Below are 21,117 nucleotides of genomic sequence, written 5' to 3'. Positions count from 1 at the left end.
TCCAAACATCAATTAGTCCATAAAAAAGGAGCTATAAACACTAGGGGTTGCCCCACTTCCTTCCTGGCAAAGATTTCACTCAGATCTTATCTCTGCCCAGTTCCAAACTCAGCCCTGAGACTCTGATCTTGGCTCTGTCTTGATCTTTTGAACTTGTACTGGATCTTCACACTAGTGGACCCCAGAGTTCCCTATAACACCCTGGCCTGGCAGCCTTTTCTACTTCTGGAAGCTGCCCCTGACTTTGGCCCCTTGGCCAACACCCTTGCTGGGCTGCTGGTCTCCTCCTTTCCCATAAGACAGGTGGTCAGGCAGGATGTGCTAACTGCTGAGTCCCAGACAGAAAGTATTTCAAGAGTTCGGAGGAAAGGGAAGTCTCTAGGGACCTTGTGAAGAAGAGTGGGGTCTGATCCTTCACATCAGAGTAGGAACAGAGAGTCTTGCTTGGTTTTATGTCCTAGTGCAGAGACTGGCAAATTATGGCTCTAGAGCCAGATCTAGCCTACTAGCTGTTTTGGTAAATAATGTGTTTTTGAAAGACAGACAAAGTCAGCCCTTTATGTGTTGTCTCTGGCCACTTCTTGTGCTACAGTAGCAGAACTGAGTGGTTGTGACAGAGGCTAACTGCCTACAAAGTCTAAAATTTTTACTAGTTGGCCTTTGTTAAAAAACAAAATTCAACTGAGTAAATGTTAAAGATTTTCTTGGCTTTGTTCAACAATTCATGAGTTAGGTAGCATCCTATCCAGCAAATAGAAAGGCGCTCCAAGAAACTGTACAAAAATGCCAGACTTTTTTAGGCAGAAGGGAGAGGGACAGGTAAGTCATAACAGCAAAAAGTGAACCTGCTGTGACAAGGCCATTTTCCTTCAGGGGACGGCAGGGATCCAGCAGACAGATACCTTCACTATTTCTGAGCAGGTGATTCCTGATTGACTGGTTTAAGATTCCATTTCTGGGAGAGGCCGGAACCCTAATTAGGTCTCTTTTTGGTGATGTGGGGCTTAGCATAAGTGACTCCATTTTGGGCCTGAGTTTTGTTTTTAGCACACTTTACTTTTTTTTTTTTTTGAGAATGTTGAGAACAAAGTTATTTATAATAACCAGAAACCGGAAACAATACAAATGTCCATCAATAAGTGAATGGATAGTCCAATTCAGGTATATGCATACATTTAAATATTCTTCAGTAATGAAAAGGAATGAACTATTGGTACACACAACAACATGGATGAATCTCAAAAATATGTTGAGTAAAAGAAATAGGACACAAACAAATACATACTATATGAAGGCCAAGATAGGCAGAATGATAGAAATCTGATCAACAGCAGAAGGGAGAAGGGGTGTTGTTGGTCATTGTTGACTGTTAAGGAGACTGGGAGTGAGGGAAGTGTTATCTATCTATCTATCTATCTATCTATCTATCTATCTATCTGTCTGTCTGTCTGTCTGTCTGTCTATCTATCTATCTATCTATCTATCTATCTATCATCTATCATCATCATCTATCTATCATCTATCTATATTGAATTTATTGGGGTGACATTGGTTAATAAAATTATATAGCTTTCAGGTGTACAATTCTATAACACATCATCTGTATATGGTCATGTGTGTTCACCACCCCAAGTCAAGTCTCCTTCCATCACCATTTATTCCCCCTTTACCCTCGTCTTCCTCCCCCACCCCCCCTTTACCTCTGGTAATTAACATATTGTTTTCTGTGTCTATGAGTTTTTTATTTTTATTTTTTTCTTAATCCCTTCACCTTTTACACCCAGCTCCACAACCCCCATCCCTTCTGACAGTTGTACAAAAAAGTTTTGCAGATCCTTGCTTTTGTGCATTAAGCTTCCCCCCAAAAGGGATCATCTGAGGAACCCAGCTTTGTAAGATCGCTTCACCAAAATGCAACAGTCCAAAATGCTGGGGAAACAGACATAATGTTCCCACCTCCTGGGACCATTCACAATGCACTTTAGTGTATTAAAACCTCTAAAAGATCCTATGCAGAAGAACCTGTTTATTGTTTAACCTTCACTTGCCAGACTTCTTTGATGTACCAAATCTACTTTTCCTCAGAATATCTCTTAACAATCCAGAGGAGCTAGATTTCTGTGAATGGCTAATAAATAATAATTAGATAAAATGATTTTATATAGCTGGTTCTCAGCCCATCCCTGCCTCTAATAAGCTGAACGACCTTGGCTGAATTACATATCTCTCAGGGCCTGCTTCCTCATTGGTTGAGTGGGATAACGTTCACTTTTCTATCTCTCCTAGAGGTTTTAAGCAGGTCACTGAGATAGCATGCGTGAAAATGGCCTGGAACAAGATGATTAGGTGTAATTGGTTTATTAGTTTTGCTTTGGCATATTGTTAATAATGGTGACAATGGAGAACGCATTAGATCAAGGTCCCTAGTTAGCTTTTCTAGTCTTCACTCTGCTATTACTAACTGAGTTAACTGAGTGACTTTAAACAAGTTTCTTCCTCCACAGGGCCTCAGCTCCCACTAGGCTGAGCCTTTTAGAGTGGTTAATCTCTGGGGTTCTGTTACCTCTGAAATTCGATGATTCCTGTTGGTTAGATGCATACAACTTCTCTACTTATCTAGAACAACAGGCCTCTCTCTCACAAACCAGGAACACAGCATCTCCTTGATTTTCTTGGGACAGTATCTGGGTTCAGATTCAGCTATGAGGAGGTATTGGTATAGGGTTTCTGGTGCTTCTGGCAGCTTAGGAGGCAGGACTGAGGCTTCCGGGAATGTCTACCCAACAATTGTCGACTTGATACCAGAGCCTTTCTTTCCCTTCTCTTCTATAACTCAAAGGCTTCTCTGCTGGGACATGAAGTTCGGGGAGCTGGTTAACAGATGTGGCAAAATAAAAAAGCTAAGGTAACTCCTGAAAAGACAGTGGGACCAAGGGCGTAGTGAAAGTCCTCCAATAGGCATGAGATGAACTGGTTATAAAGCTGAATCCACATAAAATTCCATCTGGACACCTTTTCTCTTATCTCCCCACCAACCATTTTCTAGCTCCAGCAACATCCTTGCTATCAAGGGTTTAGAAGCCGTTGAACAAGAGAAGATTTGTGAAGAAGGTCTGAACCTGCTGAAAAATACCCCACTCCTCCATGAATTTAGGAAAATCCCAGAAAATCTTGAAGGGGTCAAAAAGGCTACAGCGTGATGAGTGTGGGGCCAAATGGGGAGGGATGATTTGAGGACTGGCTCTCCTTTTGGCCTCTATGTGAAAACCACCAGGGGATTCCCAAATGAAGGGTCAGTCAGAGCATCTGTGTGACCAGGGTCCCCAGAGGTCACTGAGCCCATGCTCTTCCAGTCAAGCCATTCAGTCACAAATAGTATTTATGGGGGGCCCTACTGAATTGAAAGTTCTCTGGGGACATAGTGAGATAAAACACAATTACTGCCCTAAAGGAGCTTAGAATCTACTTGAGAAGACAAGACTAGAATGCATGGATATCATTCAATGTGTGCAGCAGGCTGCATGCTAGCAGATGTCAGAAAAGAGAGCAACTGGCATGGGTTAGAAGTGATGGTTGAAAATTTGTAATTCCTCACACTGATTGGAAGCCTCTTACATTTTCAAACCTCCAGGAATGGAAATTTCGCACTCTTCCTAGGTGACCTCCACCATTGTTTAATAAACCTTTCCTTGAAGCTTTCTTTGAGTCATACTGTCATCTTTGACTGTGGCCAATTCTTGACCTTTGTAGGTCCAAGGATGGTCAGCCTTTGCTTCCCCCAGTGGAATCCCAGCTCCAGTAGCTTCCTTTTGTACAGGAGGAGGAAGGATGAGAGGGGCCATGGTGTTTGGTCCTGGTTCTCCTTCCATAGTGACCAAACGGCTTATTCGTCCACTCCTCAGGGTCCAGGGTCCCTCTCTGGGACAGTCATGGTGGCATGGGGAGGAGAGCCATCCTGGGGTATCTTCCTCTCCACGTGGGGCAGCTGGTCTGGCGGGAGGCTCAGCTCCAGGAAATGTGTCATCTGAATCAAGGTGACTCCTGCTGCCTTTCCTGTCTCCTGAGCTGCACAGACAGAGCACGCTGTGAGGATACCGGGCACTGAATTTGATTCCTCAAGAACCACCGCCACCCAACACAGGCCTTCAGTCCTGACACAGAATTGCAACTGAGCCTTTAGATTGTCAAGGATTGGGTCTGAGAATCTTACCTTCCTCCACTCCCCAAAATCTCACCTTTTCTTCACCAGATTTGAACACCATGGAGTTTAAACTCACTTTAGGAGTATTTAAACCAGGACATGTTGCTGTAAGGGACTTTCAGGGGAACCACGCAGAGGGTGCAAATGTAGTTTGGTCCCGCATCTGGGCCCTGCGCTCCTGCTATCTGTTTCTGAGGTTGCTCATATGGTTCATACTTTCATGGTTAACATAGGTCTTGCCATCTTCAGAAGAGCTTCTCCTTAAGCTCTGGGAGACCACTGAGACATAAGTTCAGAGATGATTTTCCCATTTGATAAAGAAACCAAGGCCAAGAATGGTTAAATGGCTCAGACTAGAATTTAGCATTTCTATATCTAGACATCCTGGCATCAACTCTGACCCCACCCAGTCCTGAGAGTGTCAGATGGGAGCAAGCACACCCTCCCTCAGCCTTGGGGCTACTTTAACTCAACTCACAAGTCCTCTTCCTCCGCAGCTTCCTTTGCAATAGAACAAGAGCCACAAACACAAGTGGGAACAGCACCGTGGAGACAGGAGTTAGGATCCAAGAGATGCTTTTCTCTTCTGGAGAAGCGCTGGAGCATAAGCAGCAGGGGTAGGAAAGGGAAGACACCAGGGAGGGGAGGTTGGAGCTGAGTAAGAGACTGTAGACCATTGGGCCCTCGCCCCTCATTTTACAGGTGAGAAGCTGAGGCCAAGGGGAGTTGGCTGGCCTCATTCCCACGGCGGGTTAGTAGCAGAACTGAGACTGGAAGCCCTGTCCTCAGGTTCCCGAGCCCTGACCCCTTTTTCATCTCCCGACCTGTGCGTGGGCCCCACTGCTGAGCTACAGGAGGAAAGAGAATTGGGTGAGATTCAGGGAATCCACCCCTGGCATTTGGCTCTGCCACAGTCTTTCCTTGTGGCTTCAGCCAGTCACTTCCCCTCTCTGGAGCTTTTGTTCCTCATCTTTTAAAAAAAAGTCCCAAAGGTTCCATTGTTTAGATTTTGGCTTGCAAACCACATGAAAATGCTCGGGTTCTCCTAGCATGGACCTCGAAGGAGAGAGGGTGGCTGGTTTTGTGCCCCTTTCCCTTTACCGTCTGGTGGTTACAAAAGGAGAGAAGTGAGTGGATGGAGGGGCACAGAGGTTCAGTTCATTGAGGTGTGTGCTGGGGGCAAGGGCAGAGGGGGAGCCCCAACCGACAGGAGGGCCTGGGGGTTTACCTCTTCATGGAGGACCCCTTGCCCTTGGGTCCTGCTACTAGGTCCTGGCTTGGTGTTATTCGGGGACCACTGTCTTCAACAGGGATGTCTAAGTCCCCTTCAGTGCTTCCTTCAGCAGATGACATCTCTATGCTGGTGGGCTCCAAGGTCCACACATCTGCAGATCCTTCAATGGAGTCCAGGGTGTGTGGCTTAGAAATCAATCTTGCTTCTTGGCGGGTTTCCCACGCCCATTTTTCTGAGGCCAGGGTTGATGGTCTGCTGGTCCCTATAACCACCCAGTCTGCATTCAGGACTGTTCTGACCCTTTCTGCTTCCTCTCTCGGCTTATCAGCCTCAGTGGTTGTCTCTCTCCCTGCCTCGCTGGCCCTAGCTCTGTTTGCTGCTGAGCTTCTGGTGCCCCACAGCCAAGCACGTTCTGTTGTGCCGGACATGCCACTGATTGCTGACACCAGACTCCCTGGAGTAGGGATGGTAGCCCGGACAGAACTCTCTACCTGCCTAACTGTCCCTGCAGCTACAACCCCAGGGATTCCTGGGGTCTGCATTCCCTTAGCTGAAGCTGTCCTTTTGCTGGTTCCTGGAGTCAGAGCAACTCTGCCCCATCCTGTCCCCTGTCTCTCTATAGTCTGAGTGGTGCCTGGGGTCCAAGTGTTGGCCTCTGGAGAGGCTGTTTCAAAGGATCTCCTGAAGAGCTCACTGGCAGCTGGCGTGGCGCTGGTGCTGGAGCTGGTGCTGGGATGACCTGTGTGGAGAGCAGAGGGAAACATGGGAAGGCTATCCCGAGGCCTGCAGGGTTTAGCAAAGGATGCCAGGCTGAAAGGATTGGCTACCTGGAATGCAACCTTATTAACTGATGCAGTCTTCGGCCAATCTGTTGAACAAAATAAAAATTTGGGAAAACTAGATGTATTCTCTATTCTGTTGCAAATACTGACATATTATGGTCCCATCTCCCTTTTTATGCCCACATATTCTCTGTCCAAGCTATCTGGGGCCCACATGCGGCTCCCTTTCCCAGAGGCCCACAGCCCCTCATGTACTGTTGTCAAATAAGAAAAAAAGCCCGGTCCCAGCAGAGCAGCCAGTCTCAGCGGGTGGCTAGATAACAAGCGACATCTAATAAAACAAATCCACCCTCAGCACTTGTGGCTGCCTGCTCCCTGACATGCCATCTGCCCCGTAGACTGCCTGGCACAGCCTTCCTCAGACCTTGGGTGCCTGGTTCTGGGTCAAGTCTCGGGAACCTGCCCCACAGGGCCTGGGCCTGGTAGCTGTCAGGTGTCTGCTGAGGGCTCAGCCTTAGGAAGAGCCCAGTCCCAGTCCTCCTGTCCTGGCCACCACTGGAAGCAGCCAAGTCATCCAATTCCCAACTTCTTGGAGTTCTCTCTCCATGTACAGGCCACACGCTGGGGGGAAATGGGTGGAGAGCTGACGTGCATTCAGTTGGGAAGCTCTCCCTAATATCTGCCTTCCTTCTGAAGGCATTTTCCTTGGACGTGAAAGCCGTCGTGAAGCCCTTGCCTCGCCCAGCTTTTCCTCATCACACCCCTGGCGGCTGAAGTCCTTCACCCCCCTTGAGTCACTGGCTACCAGCCCATACCTGCAGAGACGGTCAGGTTCACGCTGACAAACAGCATGTTGTTTCCATTTCCGATGCCACAGCGGTAGGACCCCGCGTCTTCCGGGGACAGCTGGGACAGCCTCACCACAAACAAGCCACTGTGCGGGAAGTCTGCTACGGCCACACGGCCACTGTAGCGAAGGTGGGTGTAGTGGTTGGTGGACACGATGGTGTGGCAGAGCCACGTCAGGGTGCTCAGGCGGCACCAGTACTTCCTCTGGTGCCTGTTGATGGACGAGGGGGTGTAATGGCACTGGATGGTGACAGCTTTCCCAGGCTCCCCAGACACCCGCCTCGGGCACTTCAATGCATTGGCAGCTGCAGGCAGAGGGGGAAAAAAAGTCTAAGGAAAGGGAGTGTTGGGTCTAATCACTGTGGGGAGTTAACAAGCTCCACACTCTTTCAGACTTAGGGGGCAGGTGAGAAAAATGCCTCCTTAAAAGGGAGGCCAGAAGAATCAATATAGAAATGTCAGAACTTAGCCCCTGGGTAAGGAGTAGTCTCAAGACATGGAAGGAAGCGACATCCAAGGCCCCATCTGAGAGGCAGGCAAGCAAGAATCATCGAGAATCTCCTTAGCCGTGATTTAGCTGACACCCGTCACACGCCAGGTGTTCACAGAAGTCTATCCAGAGCCTGGGTTCCCTCCGCTGTGCTCCGATGCAGGTGTTTAAAAAGCTGCCATCTAAGCATGCAGAAGAGGCTTGAGGTGCCACCTGGTAAGAGGGCTGCAGTTTATTTGCATGAAATGTAAAGAGATACATTAAATAGTAAGAACAGACCAGTGTGCTTTCTGCTGAAAGGGGCTGGGCAGGGTGTGGGGTGAAAGACAAGAATCTTGGTCTGAATGGTTGGTATATCCCCAGACCAGTGGTCACAAAAATCTTCACACTGCCAACATTTTTGTAGAAATGGACACAACCAAGTGCCACCGTCAAAGCCCGAAAGAGCAGTATTGTAACTACGTCCGCTTTGGCAATAGGCATAAACAAGGGTTGAACTACAGTTACGTGGCCTGTTTACTGAATGACTTAAATTTGATCAGTACAAGCAGAAACAAAGTTTATTCTTCCTCTCACTGCCTCTTAGTACTCCCTCTGTGGACTTTGTTGCTCCTTGACAAAATCCCAGGCATACTTGCATGCATAGTAGCTCTCAGCCTCACCTAGATAAGAAAAGTCCAGTCTAGACGGTTGCACATATAAAACTATACATCCAGTCCAGTGCAATGTCTGTTTCCATCTCCAACCTCTTACCCAACTGAAGCTTTTTCCTTTCTCTCAGTTAGGTTTGGAGACCTGCGTGGAGAAAGGAGACATTTTGGCGTCTCTTGCTTTGCTCTACCCCTTCCTATAAGCCAAGCTCCTGTTTTAGGCCCTTCTGGGATTGAATATAAAGGAGAGAGAAGAGAGGTGAGAGGGACAGTGGCGATCTGCTCTGGTTCCCTCTGTGCATGCAGATGGCCAGAGCTGCATCCTTCGCTGTTGCCTCTCAGATCTTTCAGTGGCCTCAGGCTGCAGTTCCCTCCCTGCCTCTCCTGCTGGCTTCATGTGACCCCACCACCACCAAGCTGTGACTCCTGGCCACCTGTTGCATTTTGTGGTCATAGTCCCCTCTGGGTGGCCCTCTTGGTGGAGACCCCAAGCAGGGTCTTTTCCGTGGGTCCCACATTTGATCACAGGACACACGCCTGTCCTGCTGTCAGAAGAAACTTGGACCCATGGCAAGCTTGTTGGGTGGCTTTCTAGACATTCCTTCTCACTTGGCTTAAAGTGGCTCCCACAGCAAGCTCTTCTACTTCAGATGGTTTCATGGTGGGCTATTGTGGGAACAGCCAGCTTTGCAATCTCTCTCCATAGTCCTGCACATCTATCAACTTATTCCATGTCTTTAGTGCCTTTGAACCCAAGAAAGGAGAGAGAAGAGAGGTGAGAGCGACAGAGTTCAGTTTAATATCCTGCTGCCAGGACTGGCTGTATCATTTGCAGGGCCCATTGCAAAATGAAAATATAAGACCCTTTGTTCAGAAATCACAGGGCCCCATGTGACTGCACAGGACCTGCCCATGAAGCAGGCCCTGTCTGTTGCATATGTCTTGAGGTCTAATTATAGGAAGAGTTGAAGTCATAAATGCTGTGGATGTATCAATATTCAGTGTAGGTTTAACTAACTGACACACCACCAGCTATCAACTATGCCACTATTAATAAAATTAAATGGCAATTTATCATTAAAAGGTAATACTGTTCACAATTTAAAAACAAGGACCTTCTCAGGACAACAGTGATGGGGCCCTGATAAAGTGCTCCTACCCCAGAGTTCAGGAACTCTCGTGATTGACACGTGGCCCGTGCAAGAGGAGCTCTGCCTGTTAATCAGCAGGATAGAGGCAGTCTGACTTCCCAGTAGAGGGTTGATTAAGAATCCTTAATCAGCTTGGCAATGCACATTTTTCTTTGTTAACTCCGGATTTTACTGACCCTTAACTCTTTTTGTGGATTACTGATCAGTAGCTCTTAGTTATATATAATTAAGGTATTTGGAATTTTTTATTAGTCACCTGTCTAAATTTAAAAAAGGGCTAGTGTTTCAGTATCAATGGGGTGCCCACTTGGGGTCCCTGATGCAAATTCTCTGCCCTTCAGTGAAAGAGGTGTTGCCGTTCTCCTTTGCCCACCATTTCCCAGCAGCCGTCCATAGCTCTGGCTTCTATCAGAAAGGGTGAGAGAGGCCTGCATTTGGAGGGAGGCCATGGACTGAGCCTGACTTGGCCTGAGAAGATACAAGAGTTCTATGGGGTTGTACCTGCAATGGGTCTCTCCTTTTACAAACAAAGGGGTGAGAAAGGTGTAAATGTTTTCTTGACCCAGAGGAAGGGACTGGAGGGAACAGAGCCAGCCCACAGCCATCTAAGAGGGGTCTTCTATGTGGAGGGGTCAAAGCAGAGCCTGGGCACTGGGAGGAGACTGGCCATCAGGGTGCCATGTCAGGGTCCACAGAGGCACCTACAAGAGGAAAAACCAGCTCTAATCCCCTGCCAGGCCAGAGAGCTCCAGGCCATTCCATCACTGGAGCTGCCTGCCTCTGCCTCTCCTCCTGCCTGCAGCTGTGACCCTACTGGGGTCCAAATGCCAGCTGTCAAGATACGGGGAATGAGGGGGAGGAAAAGAGAGAAGGCGGCCGCCACAGCCCCCTGCCTGTCTTCCTGACGGCCGGCCTTGGGTGTGTGAGGAGGCCTACCTCTGAATGAAGATTAAAGTGCTGACCGATACATTTAGCCAGATACTTACAATTATTACATTGAGCTTGTTTGAAACTTAAAGGAATTAAGTTAGGACTGTTATCTATATGTTAGCAGAAAAACCATGGGCTACCTGAATTTTCATCTGGGGGCATGGGGAGTCCATTCCTACTAAAAAAATGTAAGGGGGGCAGTGAGAGATTAAAGAGATGATGTGATTTATCAGAGAATTCTTGCTCAAATATTAGCCACCTTTGATTCATTAAAATTTTGATTTGTTTATAAGCCAAAAACAGTTGTTAATTTTTTTGGTATTAGCATGACATTTTAATTCATTCATTCATTCATTCAACAGTTATTTGCTAATAATTATTTGTTAGGTATCTACTGGGACTAGGTGCTAGGCACCAGACACTCTAGGCACTTACTACATTTTATAATGGCTCCTCACTACCATCAAAATAAAACCCAGATGCCACAGGGCCATTTCTCATCTGAGCCTGATATATACCTGGCCAACCTCATCTCACCACATGGCCAGGACCTTTAGGGCAGGGACCCTGTCTTCTACCCATCTGTCCCTAATACCTAGCACATGGTAGGCCCTCTATAAATATATGCTGACTAAATAGGTATATGCATAGATATTTTTATTTATCCATCTAGTTTATTTGTAAACTCTGAACTCTTTTAGAGTTGGACAGGTCTTCATCTTTATGTCTCTTCCACTGGGTCTGGCCTTTGAGTGATTTTAGAGTATGTGGTCATGGAGCAGTGATAGTCTTCTCTGCATACCCTGGAGCCTTGATCTTGTAAAAACAACCAACTTTCAGTCTTTAACTTGAATGGAAGAGAGCAGAGAACAGGGAACATCAGAACAGTGAGTATTCTGGAAATCATCAAGTCAGGAATGTACCTTCTCCTGTGAGCTCTTGGTTTCCTCATTCCCCCTGGGCCCAGATCTGACCACTCCCTGGATCCATTGCATGGCCTTGGGTCCAAAGAGAGAAAGCCATGGCTGTGCCCGAACTGCCCAGGGAGCACTGAATGCCACCAAGGTGCCTGCCGGGAGTCTCTGCAGCCTGGAAGGCTTGGGTCTGGTTTTGCAAGCTCTGCCTCTGGGCTGTTTGGACTCACCTTGCAGCAGGCACAGTATGAGGATAACGTGCATTTCCCATCCTGCCTTCTGGTTGGCAACCTGCAAAAAAAACACATTGTAAATGAAGAATCCTGAGCAGGAAGCAAGAGGGAAGCTGGAGTGAGCAGCAGTGGGGCCTGGGGTGAGCACCTTCTTGCTTTGGAGCCTTGGTCTGCTCAGTGCTGGGGCTGGATCGGCTACCTCTAAGAGCAAGACAGGGACTGCCCTCTTGGAGAGAAGCATCTTCACACCCCCAAGCATATGCGTTTGGTCTGGGTTACTGCCACCACAGCTAAAATGTCCCCTACTTGGCAGTTTCTGTGTTCAGATGAGGCGAAAGGCCCTCTGTGGGATTCCAGCCTCCGTACTCACTTGCCAGCGGGACCCCTGAGTTTGGGGAGCCCTGAGTTTGGGAAGCGTCGTGCAGGGGAAAGATCACATGTTGGAAGTTTAAACCTTGGCTGGCACAGAGGGACCTGGGAAAGGTTACTGTGTCAGGGATTAGTCTCTCCAGGGAGAGAGAGGGTCCATATGGGGTTGTTACATAGCACCAATGAGACTGCGCTGAAGTGCCCACAGTGTGCCTGGTACGGAGCAGCTCCCTTCCCTCTCTCCCTTCCTTCTCTCCTCTCCCCTTCTTTTTCATAGGAGAATAGGTTCCTCAAGGGAAGCATTCTGCTCCACCGGTAGCATGCTTCTGGTCAGTAACAAGAAGTTCAAAATTAACTCTCAGCTCAAGTATTGTCTGTGCGAGGCTCCTGTCCTGTCTTCTCTGCAGTTTCTAGAAAGCTCCCCCGCCCCCCAGTTCTGGTGTCTTCCACTGGCCCGGGAGCTCCTTGCAGACAGGACTGTGTGTCATCTGGCCACCACCAGGCTCTGAAGCAGGATCCAGCACAGTGTGGGTGGCCCACGTGCAGCTACTGCGAACAAGACCCAACCACTCTTAATAGATACCACACTGACCACGTCAGTGGTCTCTCACTGCTTGCTCATTCAAAAGACAGAGAGTGTCATGATACCTCTTTTGTATTCTCTGTAAGGTTTTTATGGATGCTTTTTGATTGATTAAAAATCTGTTCTTTCAATCTGTCTACTACCTGCAGTTCCTGGAACCTACAGTTAAAAAATAAGGCAAGCTGCCCTGGCCGGGTGGCTGGGTTGGTTGGAATGTCTCCTCGTATACCGAAAGGCTGTGGGTTTCATTCCCAGTCAGCCACATGCCTGGGTTTCGGGTTCAATCCCGGTCAGAGCACTTACGGAAGGAAGGCAGCCAGTCGAGGTTCTCTCTCACCTCTCTCCCTCTCTCCCTCTCTCCCTCTCTCCCTCTCTCCCTCTCTCCCTCTCTCCCTCCTTCTTTCCCTTCCCCTCTCTCTGGAATCAATGAGCATATCCTTGGGTGAGGCTTTAAAAAAAAGGCAAACTAAAGAGCCATTGTTTTCTCCTTCCTGCTTTAAGACATACCACGCTGATGTTAAGAACAGGTGCTGCAAGTCCGAGGTCTGGCCTTTGGGCAGGAGCCCCGGGCCACCTTCCCCAACTGAGTCACTGAGCCACACAAGGTCGCTGGCCAGCCTGGGACATAGGATATAAGAGGAGAAAAGGGAATGGGAAACAGGAAGAAAGTCAGAGAAAGTAAGAGTGGAGGAGAGGAAAGGAAGGGTGGGAGTTGAAAAAGAAAGGAAGGGAAGAGAGGAGGGCACAAGAGAAAAGTAGAATCCATGGGTTTGCCCAATAGCTGCAAATTGTCACCACAGCTCGGCTCTGTCCAGCTACCTCCACCAAAGCCTTTGCCTGCTCTATCCAGGTAGAGCCCCGAAAGTGGTCAGATTTGGAGAAGTCCAGGGGCTCCTCATGGCCCATTCTGTGCCCTCCTCTCAGCAGCAACCCTGTCTTGGGCACTGCCATGGCAGCCTTGGGCCTTCCCTGCCACCCAGAGCTTCTGGCTTCCTGCCCTCACCTGGAGGCTCTGCCAGGTGTGCCTGCACCTAGTCCATTGTTTGATTAATATTCACCAAGTTCAGGATAATTCTGAGGCTGGCACCCAGGCCCTGGGGCTAGTTTTCCTAAATTGCTAAGTGCTGACACAGCTCCCTTGGGGCCAATTTCCCCTGAGGTGCAGCAGGGGCAGCCCTCTCTTTGCCTTAGAGGGGCAATGAGGAAGCACAGAGCGTGAGATAAAATGTCCCCAGGGTTATCAGCCTTGATTGAGGCTGAAGGATAGTGCCAAGCACAAGGTCTCCAAGTCTTGACCCTGCCAATGACCTTCAGGAAACCTCTCTCCAGGAGGCAGGGAGCCTATTACAGTGCACAGCATTTTAGGGGGTAAGGGCCAAGTTCAGGGCCTCTCTGTCCCTCGGTCCTGTTGAGAAGAGCATCTACCTCAACTTCCGCACAGGCTGGTGTGTGACTCCCCAAATCCTGCTGCTTCCCTGAGCCCCACTTCTCTCCTACGCTGCCAGCCCTGGGGCAGCAAACAAGAGAAAGGAGGGAGCCAGTGAGGTGCAGAAGCTGGATTAAGGAGGTCCCGCCTTGCCTGTGGCTGGCGGAATGGCCTCGAGCAATGTGTCTGTCATGGTCTCCGCGTCTCCTTCGCTTTCTGGCATTTGTTGGCTCTAAATTACGCAGGGGCCTCTAAGGAATCATGCACTCTGGTGGGAGGGAGGGAGCAGAAAAGGAGGGAGGCAGGAGGAAGATGCTGTGCCCTGAACTCCGGAGTCTCCCCTGGCCTCCTGGAGGGAGCCCAGCGGCTCTGGGACAAGCACCTGGGGGCCCCCTTACAGCTGCTGCTGCAGCTCACCACCCACATTCGGCGACAAGACCCCACCTCTGGGGTCCCCATCTCACCTTTGGTTCTCCGGGGTTAGCTGGGGCCTCTTCATCCATCTCAGCCTAGAAATCAAGTCCACTTGGACTGTCCTTTCTCTCTCTGAGATGCTGGCAGTTGACGTCCTCTAGTTTCCCCTCTTTAAGGCTGCAGACTGAGGAGGCAGCCTGGGCTGGGAAGCAGCTGGGGGCAGCTCTAACGATGGGGGTGCCAGCAGCTCTGCATGCACCTCCCACCACCTGCACAGAATCACTTCGCCCCTGGGTCTCGGTTTATTTCATATAGAGGGAGCCAGTCTTGGTCCCTTGTTCTCACTGTCACTGATTCCTGCAGGACTTTCCCTGGAGCGGTGACAGTCGTTTCAAAGAGAATACACTGGTCTACAATCTTGCACCTCTCGTCGCCCCTCCAACCCAGGGTCGAGACTTTTCAGGATGCTCTGGCTTAGCCAGCCCACTCAGGTCTCTCCCGGACAAGTGACGCAACACCAGGGCAGGAGAGAAAATTCAGGAGAGGAAATCCCCTGCTGACAGGCGGGCAGCTGGTGCCTTCCAGCTGCCCTGGCCCCTCGGCCCCCATGGAGAGGTGGTTGGGGTCACTGACTGCAGGTCAGCTGCTCGCCTGGTTGATTCATGCCCTGGACAAACGCTCACACCGGAACGAGATGACCCCTGTGGAAAGAGAACACTAAGTGTGGCTTGTCCAGCTGGATGACACACTTAGAAAACCCCCCAATATTTCCCTTTGGAAATATTTCATGGGTGGGTTTTTTCCTAGTAAAAGATGTGATCTGCTTACATCTGCTGGTTTTAAACTGGCCTTCAAATGGCCGGCCCTCAACAGCTCAGGGGCTCCAGGGGATGGAGGGGCTGCGGACTGTAGTTAAGGACTCTCGCCAGGACCCCGATGGGCAATGTAGCAGCCTTGGGCCAATTAGAAGGGACCCTTCTGCCTTAAGAAAATCACTTCAGTTGGCACATTGCTGCACACAGTTTGAGTCACCACGGTGGTGGCACGTGCTCTCAATGCACTTCCTCACCTAGGTGGAAAGATGGTTGGGGTGGGACTTGAGGCACTGAAAGCAAAAAGTGAGGAAAAGGAACGACTGCCCAGGATGGCTGGGCTGGGACAAGGTGGTCTCATGCATGTGTGTGTACCCGTGACTGTGCACGGGTGTGTGGTGGTGCCCCAGGGCTCGGCCAGAAGCATCAGTCCTGGAGCTCAGCATCTTCACAAACACCGACAGCCTCCCATAGAGGTTAGGCCACATCTGCACTGTGAGTGGCACCCCCTGAATGGTGGCATGCTTGAGCAGTGCGTGCAGGACCAGAGGAACCGCCCACGGTGGCCCTGATGTCAGAGGTCAGAGGTCAGAGGCTATCCCTAGAAGTGAATGACCCTGTGCAGGGGGGAGAAAGGGTTAATGCCTGGCAAGATTCACCCCTCCCAGCTCCTCAGGGAGCAGCACAGCATTTCGGTTGATCGATCGGTTGATCACTAGACTTTGGAGTCAGACTCCGTCCAAGTTAATGTCCCAGCCCTTGTTTTTCCTGAGAAACTGATATGGGTCAGATTATTTACCCTCCCTAAACCTTGTTTTTCTAATCTGTAAGACAAGAGCTAATAGCACCTACCTCATAAAGTTATTATTTGGATAAAGCGTGATAATCAGAAAACATTAGCTGATAATAGTAACAGCTCAGTTTTCAGTAGCAGGGAACCAGTATCTTGTAATGACCAAACCTTAAAAAAAAAATTCAAAAAGTCCTTTTGAAGGTTTTCATCTCTTCAGAAGTCTGCTGCTTTCTTGTATTTCCTTTTTTGTTGTTGGTTTTTGCCATGCCATCATTTTGGCATTTGAAAGATTTAAAAATATTAATTTGAGACATGTCTGAATTGATTTTGTATTTTAAAATAAGTAGTTATCAAATTTTTATTATCTTATAAACAAGACAGTCATTTTACATCCTTAAGGCTGCCTTTTCTATTTTGTTGGCTTTGGCACACTTTGAAGACTTTTTGGTTACTGAAGACATGAATTATAGTCCAGACCAGTTTAGTTGCAAAGGCCTGGGCCAGTTTTCAGAGTTCTGTCCCAAAGCCTGTACTCCCCTCTCTGGAGCTTTAAGTGGGGAACACTCTGCACTAGGGGTATAGCTGAATTCTCTTGACTAGCACAAAGCCACAGGTGGCCTCTGCATAGGCTCATGACACTGAGATCCTCTGATTTCAGGTCCCAGACTCCAGAGAAAGGCTAAATAATCCTTAGACCAAACGTCAGATTTGGAAAGAGCTTTATCCACTCCCCGTCTCCCACCTCATCCCAGTTTTAGCAAAGGATTTTGTTTGCTAAATAGATACACAAGAGTAAAAATCAGCAAGCAGAAAGCTAATCAATGCAAAGAAAGCCATCTGTGCTAGAGAACAATCTATATTGATCTCTTCCCATTCCAAAAACATGTTTTCTGATGAATAATTAAGAATAATATACAGAGATGTTTTATGCATCCACGTGGCTGGCACTCAAGGCTACATTCCTCCTTATAGATCATTGCAAAGTGTTCTGCTTCCTCTACCCACCTAGGTGAGCTCTTCTCTATCCCTGTTATTTGCGGGAGAGACACATCCCTCCTCTCCATTCCTCACCAAGGCTCTGGTCGGGATACTAAGTGCTGAAGAAAGCAATGTTTAAAAACACTTGGATTACCACAAGTCCTACACGTTCTTGATCATTTACTTAGAAACCCACAGAAGTACCTAACTGTACTTCTCCAAATGATAACAGAAGAAAGAATTTGTATAGCACAAATAATCATTTTAGAGTAGTCCCCCCGCTTATCTGCAATTTCACTTCCCAAGGCTCAGTCACCTGTAGTCAACCGTGGTCCAAAAATATTAATTGGAAAGTTCCAGAAAGAAACAATTCACGCATTTTAAATTGTGCACCATTCCGAGGAGTGCAATGAAATCTTGCCCTGTCCTGCTCTATCCCAGGTGAGAGGTGAATCACCCCTTTGTCCGGTGTCTCTGCACTGCAGACACCCCCTCTCTTAGTCACCTAGTAGCTGCTATCTTGGTTATTAAGTTGACTGTGGAGGTGTCAAAGTGCTTGCATTCAGGTAAGCCTCATAGCAGCCTAATCCTAAATCGCATGGCTCCGTCACTCACCTCACTCTATCGCGTCACATAGGTACAGGGCATGTCACATCATGACAAAAACAAGAAGGGTGAGATTTTGAGAGAGAGAGACAAAGAGAGAGAGACACCACATTCACATAACTTACTAGAGTATATTGTTATAAATGTTCTATTTTATTATTAGTTATTGTTGTTAACCTCTCACTGTGCCTAATTTATAAATTCAGCTTTATCGTAAGTATGCATGTGTAGCAAAATGCATTATATATTTAGGGTTTGGTACTCTCCGTGGCTTCAAGTATCCACTGGGGGTCCTGGATGTGTTCCCTTGTGGATAAGAGAAGACCGCTGAAGAATGATGTCTAGCGGGTCTGGCAACCTCGGCCCTCGTGTGGCTGGTAGCAAAGACTGCAATCCGGCATCATTAACACCCCTCCAAGCACGAAGACATTCCAAAGGCAGGCAGGAGAGCAGTGAGACGGTTTATGTTCAGTGCACACTGCCGGTCTACATGAACATAAACCCCTTCAGAGTAAACAGAATCCCAGAGCAAAGAATCCCAGGAGATCATTTCCTAGAACGTAGGAGGCTGTGGCCTAAGACCTCAGCTGTAACTCACCTCAGCGTGTTGGTACAATCGCCACAAGGAAACATGACCAATAGCTCATAGCACCATCTCCGTGGAGTGACTTGAGTCTGCGCGTTGAGATGAATATATTTCTTACTGATTGGGATTGTGTGCTTAGCATGCTGTTTGGAACAGTCATTATCCTCTGATAATAAATCATAGGCTCTTGCAAGATGGAAGGGGCCCCAAATGACTAACTTGCCACCAAGAAGGCGGTTGGTTTCCCCGAGGAAAGGTAATGTGTGGGGTACCTGTGTTCCTCTATTGCTGACAAGTTGGGTGTTCATCAGCAACACTGCTAAACCCAGCCTTGGTTAGGGGGAGCTGCGCTCCTCGTGGGAGCCCATGCACAGCCCCACCTCTCACTGTGGCTACTTCCCTCGTGTGTCCGCTGTGCCAGCACCGCAGTGGCCAAGGCCCGGAGTTGGTTGATGTCAGAGGGCCAAGTCATTCTGTCTGCTGGTAATTTAATGTCCCTTCTATGGTGTGTACCCTCTAGTGGGCATTAGCGTATAACACAAAGAGCTTCACACTTCCTGTCACGCACTCCCATGTTCATCCACGTGCCTCTAACCAGTTTCTCAGTCTTGCTCCATCCAGGCCTCTGTATGTATTCTAAAATCCGGCCATTTTTCCTTTCACACAAACTAGGTAACCAGGTGTACTGCCCAACGGTCTGCCCATCAAAAGGCCTTCCCTTTACCACTGTTTTTCAAGGTCACTCCTCGTAACACACCTACTGTTACTTTCAACTTGAACCCACGTATTGAACAGACTCATCTATAAACAGAGTTTGGGCTTTGCCTTCCTCTGCCATGTGGTTACAGGAGGCCCCTGTGGCCCCTGTAAGGTGAGGGGCACGGGTGCAACAGTGGTGGCTGGTGTGAGGGGCTGGCCGCTTGCTGTGCCCTCAAGTCCTTCTTGTGCGTGGTCTCAGCTGTACCTCCAATTTATGACTAATTGCTGCTGGCCTCTCTGACCTTATGACTCAGGGGGTAAGAGCTCTCAGCTCATGCTGGGCAGTTTTAGATGCCCACTCATCTGATGTCCTGTGTTCAGGTATCACATCTCTACCAGAGTTCAGTATCACGACAGGAGTTGTTTCTCAAAAGACACATGATTCTCCCCTGCAGATGGCATGGCCTTGCAAAAGAACCACGGGGTGCTATGTGACCAGGTTATGATCTCCCACTGGGGCTTGCCACAGCGCCACGTAGCATCTTCTCCCAACTCCCATGCCTGCAATGTGAAGTGACGGCTGCTTAGGTCTCAGCCTGGACCTGCTGCAGAGCTCTGGCCCCACTCAAGAGGTACAAGCTTTCTCTGCCACTCACTGTATGGACTCGAGCAATATTTCCAGGCGTGGGATACGCTGCCTCCAGAACCAAGGAGGCCCCTCGGATATGTTGTTTCCTTCACTGTGCTGGGAGGTGCAATGGGTAATGGCTTGTTTTTGACTTGGGATGAGATTCCCTGGTGGACCCCTGATCACTGGGCCTCTAAAAATAAATATGGCTGGTGTGGCAGTCCCCTGAATCTTAGCGAGATTTACCTCCCATCCTCTGAACCCTCCAACATGCTAGCCATGTCTTGCTCACAAGGCCTCATTAGCTCAATGTTATAAGTAGTGGACGGAGGTGACATTCTTCAGGATGTCCAGATGGTCCAGGTCCCTTTGGACTATACTATGACAGAAGGCAGGGGAGTTAACATAGCCTTGGGACAAAACTGTAAATATACGCTGTTATTCAGCCATATAAATGCAAACGGGCCCTTGTCTTCTCTGAAGGGAACAGCAAAGGATGCTTCCACCAAACCAAGGCTGCACGCACTGTGCTCGAGGCCAGGTCTGCTGTGCAGTAGCAGCCCCTTATCCCCAGTGGATGCCTGAAACCACGGATAGTACCAAACCCTGTATATATTATGCTTTATTCCCTATACATACATAGTTATGATCAAGTTTAATTCACAAATTAGGCACAGCAAGAGATTAACAATAACTAATAGAACAAAGCAATTATAACCATACACTGTAACAAGAGTTATGTGAGCCAACCTGTCCTTTAGGCCTATTAAATCTTGCATGTTACATGGAAAAAAAAAAGTCATGTGAACATGATCTCTCTCTCTTTCTCTCTCTCAAAATCTCCTATTGTACTGTACTCACGTTTTTATTTAAAGGAAGCACTTTATGGCTTCTCTTTGGCATACTGAATTGCCAGCATCACTACTCTCGCACTTGGGGTCCATTCTGAAGTAAAATAAGAGTTACTTGAACCTAAGCACTGAGATACATGATAACCCACCAGCTACTAAGTGACTTACAGCAGGAAGCATCCACAGCATGGAGACGGGGGACAAAGGGATGACTCACCTCCTGGGGGGGAAGTGGGGGGGGGCGAGATTCCATCACACTACCCAGTGTGATGCACAATTTAAAATGTATGGATTGTTTATTTCTAGAATTTTCTTTCCATTTATACTTTCAAACTGAGCTTGGCTTTGGGTAACTGAAACCGTGGGAAGCAAAACCACAGATAAGGGGGCACAATGGTAGCGGATGAGGTGATACAGCGGCTGAAATTGGGGCTAATACTCGGCTGAGTTGGCAGCAGTCATTTGGCATCCTCCAGGGAGCCCCAGGTCTCTGCAGGGCCACTCATCGAAGGGAGTGGAGATATTATGGGAACCACCACTTTGCACCCTTTACATCCCTAAGGGCGGTACTAATATCCTGCTGCTCATGCCTTTTCCTCAAGTGCCATCTGTGACCTCCTTTTCCTGGGTGCCATCTGTGACCTCCTTTTACCCATTGAATATGGTAAAGGCAATGAGGGGTCACGTCCGTCATTAAGATGCAGAAGATTGTCACCGTCTTGCTGAAGCCAGCTGCCGTGATGTGAGCTGCTCTGTGGAGAGGACCGTGTAGCAAGGAGGGTGAGGGTGCTCTAGGCCTACAGGAAGGAACTCAAGGACCTGCAGTCTCGAGCACCTGTGTCCTACCTATAATCATGTGAACTTGGAAGTGGGTCCTCCCTCCGCTCTGCTCTCGAGGGAGAGCCCAGCCTTGACTGCCGCCTCGGGGAGAAGTCAGC

The 21,117-nt window shown here is 48.6% G+C and overlaps 1 protein-coding gene across 1 annotated transcript; it reads right to left on the bottom strand.

Moving 5' to 3' along the window:
• Positions 1–3,898: 3,898 nt before the first annotated feature.
• On the bottom strand, positions 3,899–14,315 carry FCAMR (Fc alpha and mu receptor; the record flags this gene model as incomplete). The annotated part of the gene is made up of 6 exons (XM_081121901.1): positions 3,899–4,065; positions 4,680–4,798; positions 5,430–6,158; positions 7,023–7,371; positions 11,432–11,492; positions 14,277–14,315. 6 exons carry the CDS (start codon positions 14,313–14,315, stop codon positions 3,899–3,901), a joined length of 1,464 nt encoding a protein of 487 aa, XP_080978027.1.
• Between the last annotated feature and the right edge of the window lie 6,802 nt (positions 14,316–21,117).

The sequence above is a fragment of the Miniopterus schreibersii genome (assembly GCF_964146895.1).
Source record: "Miniopterus schreibersii genome assembly, chromosome: 19".
Taxonomy (NCBI): Eukaryota; Metazoa; Chordata; class Mammalia; order Chiroptera; family Miniopteridae; genus Miniopterus; species Miniopterus schreibersii.
The sequence above is the reverse complement of the archived record's forward strand: the minus strand, read 5'-3'. Positions and strand labels throughout refer to the sequence as shown.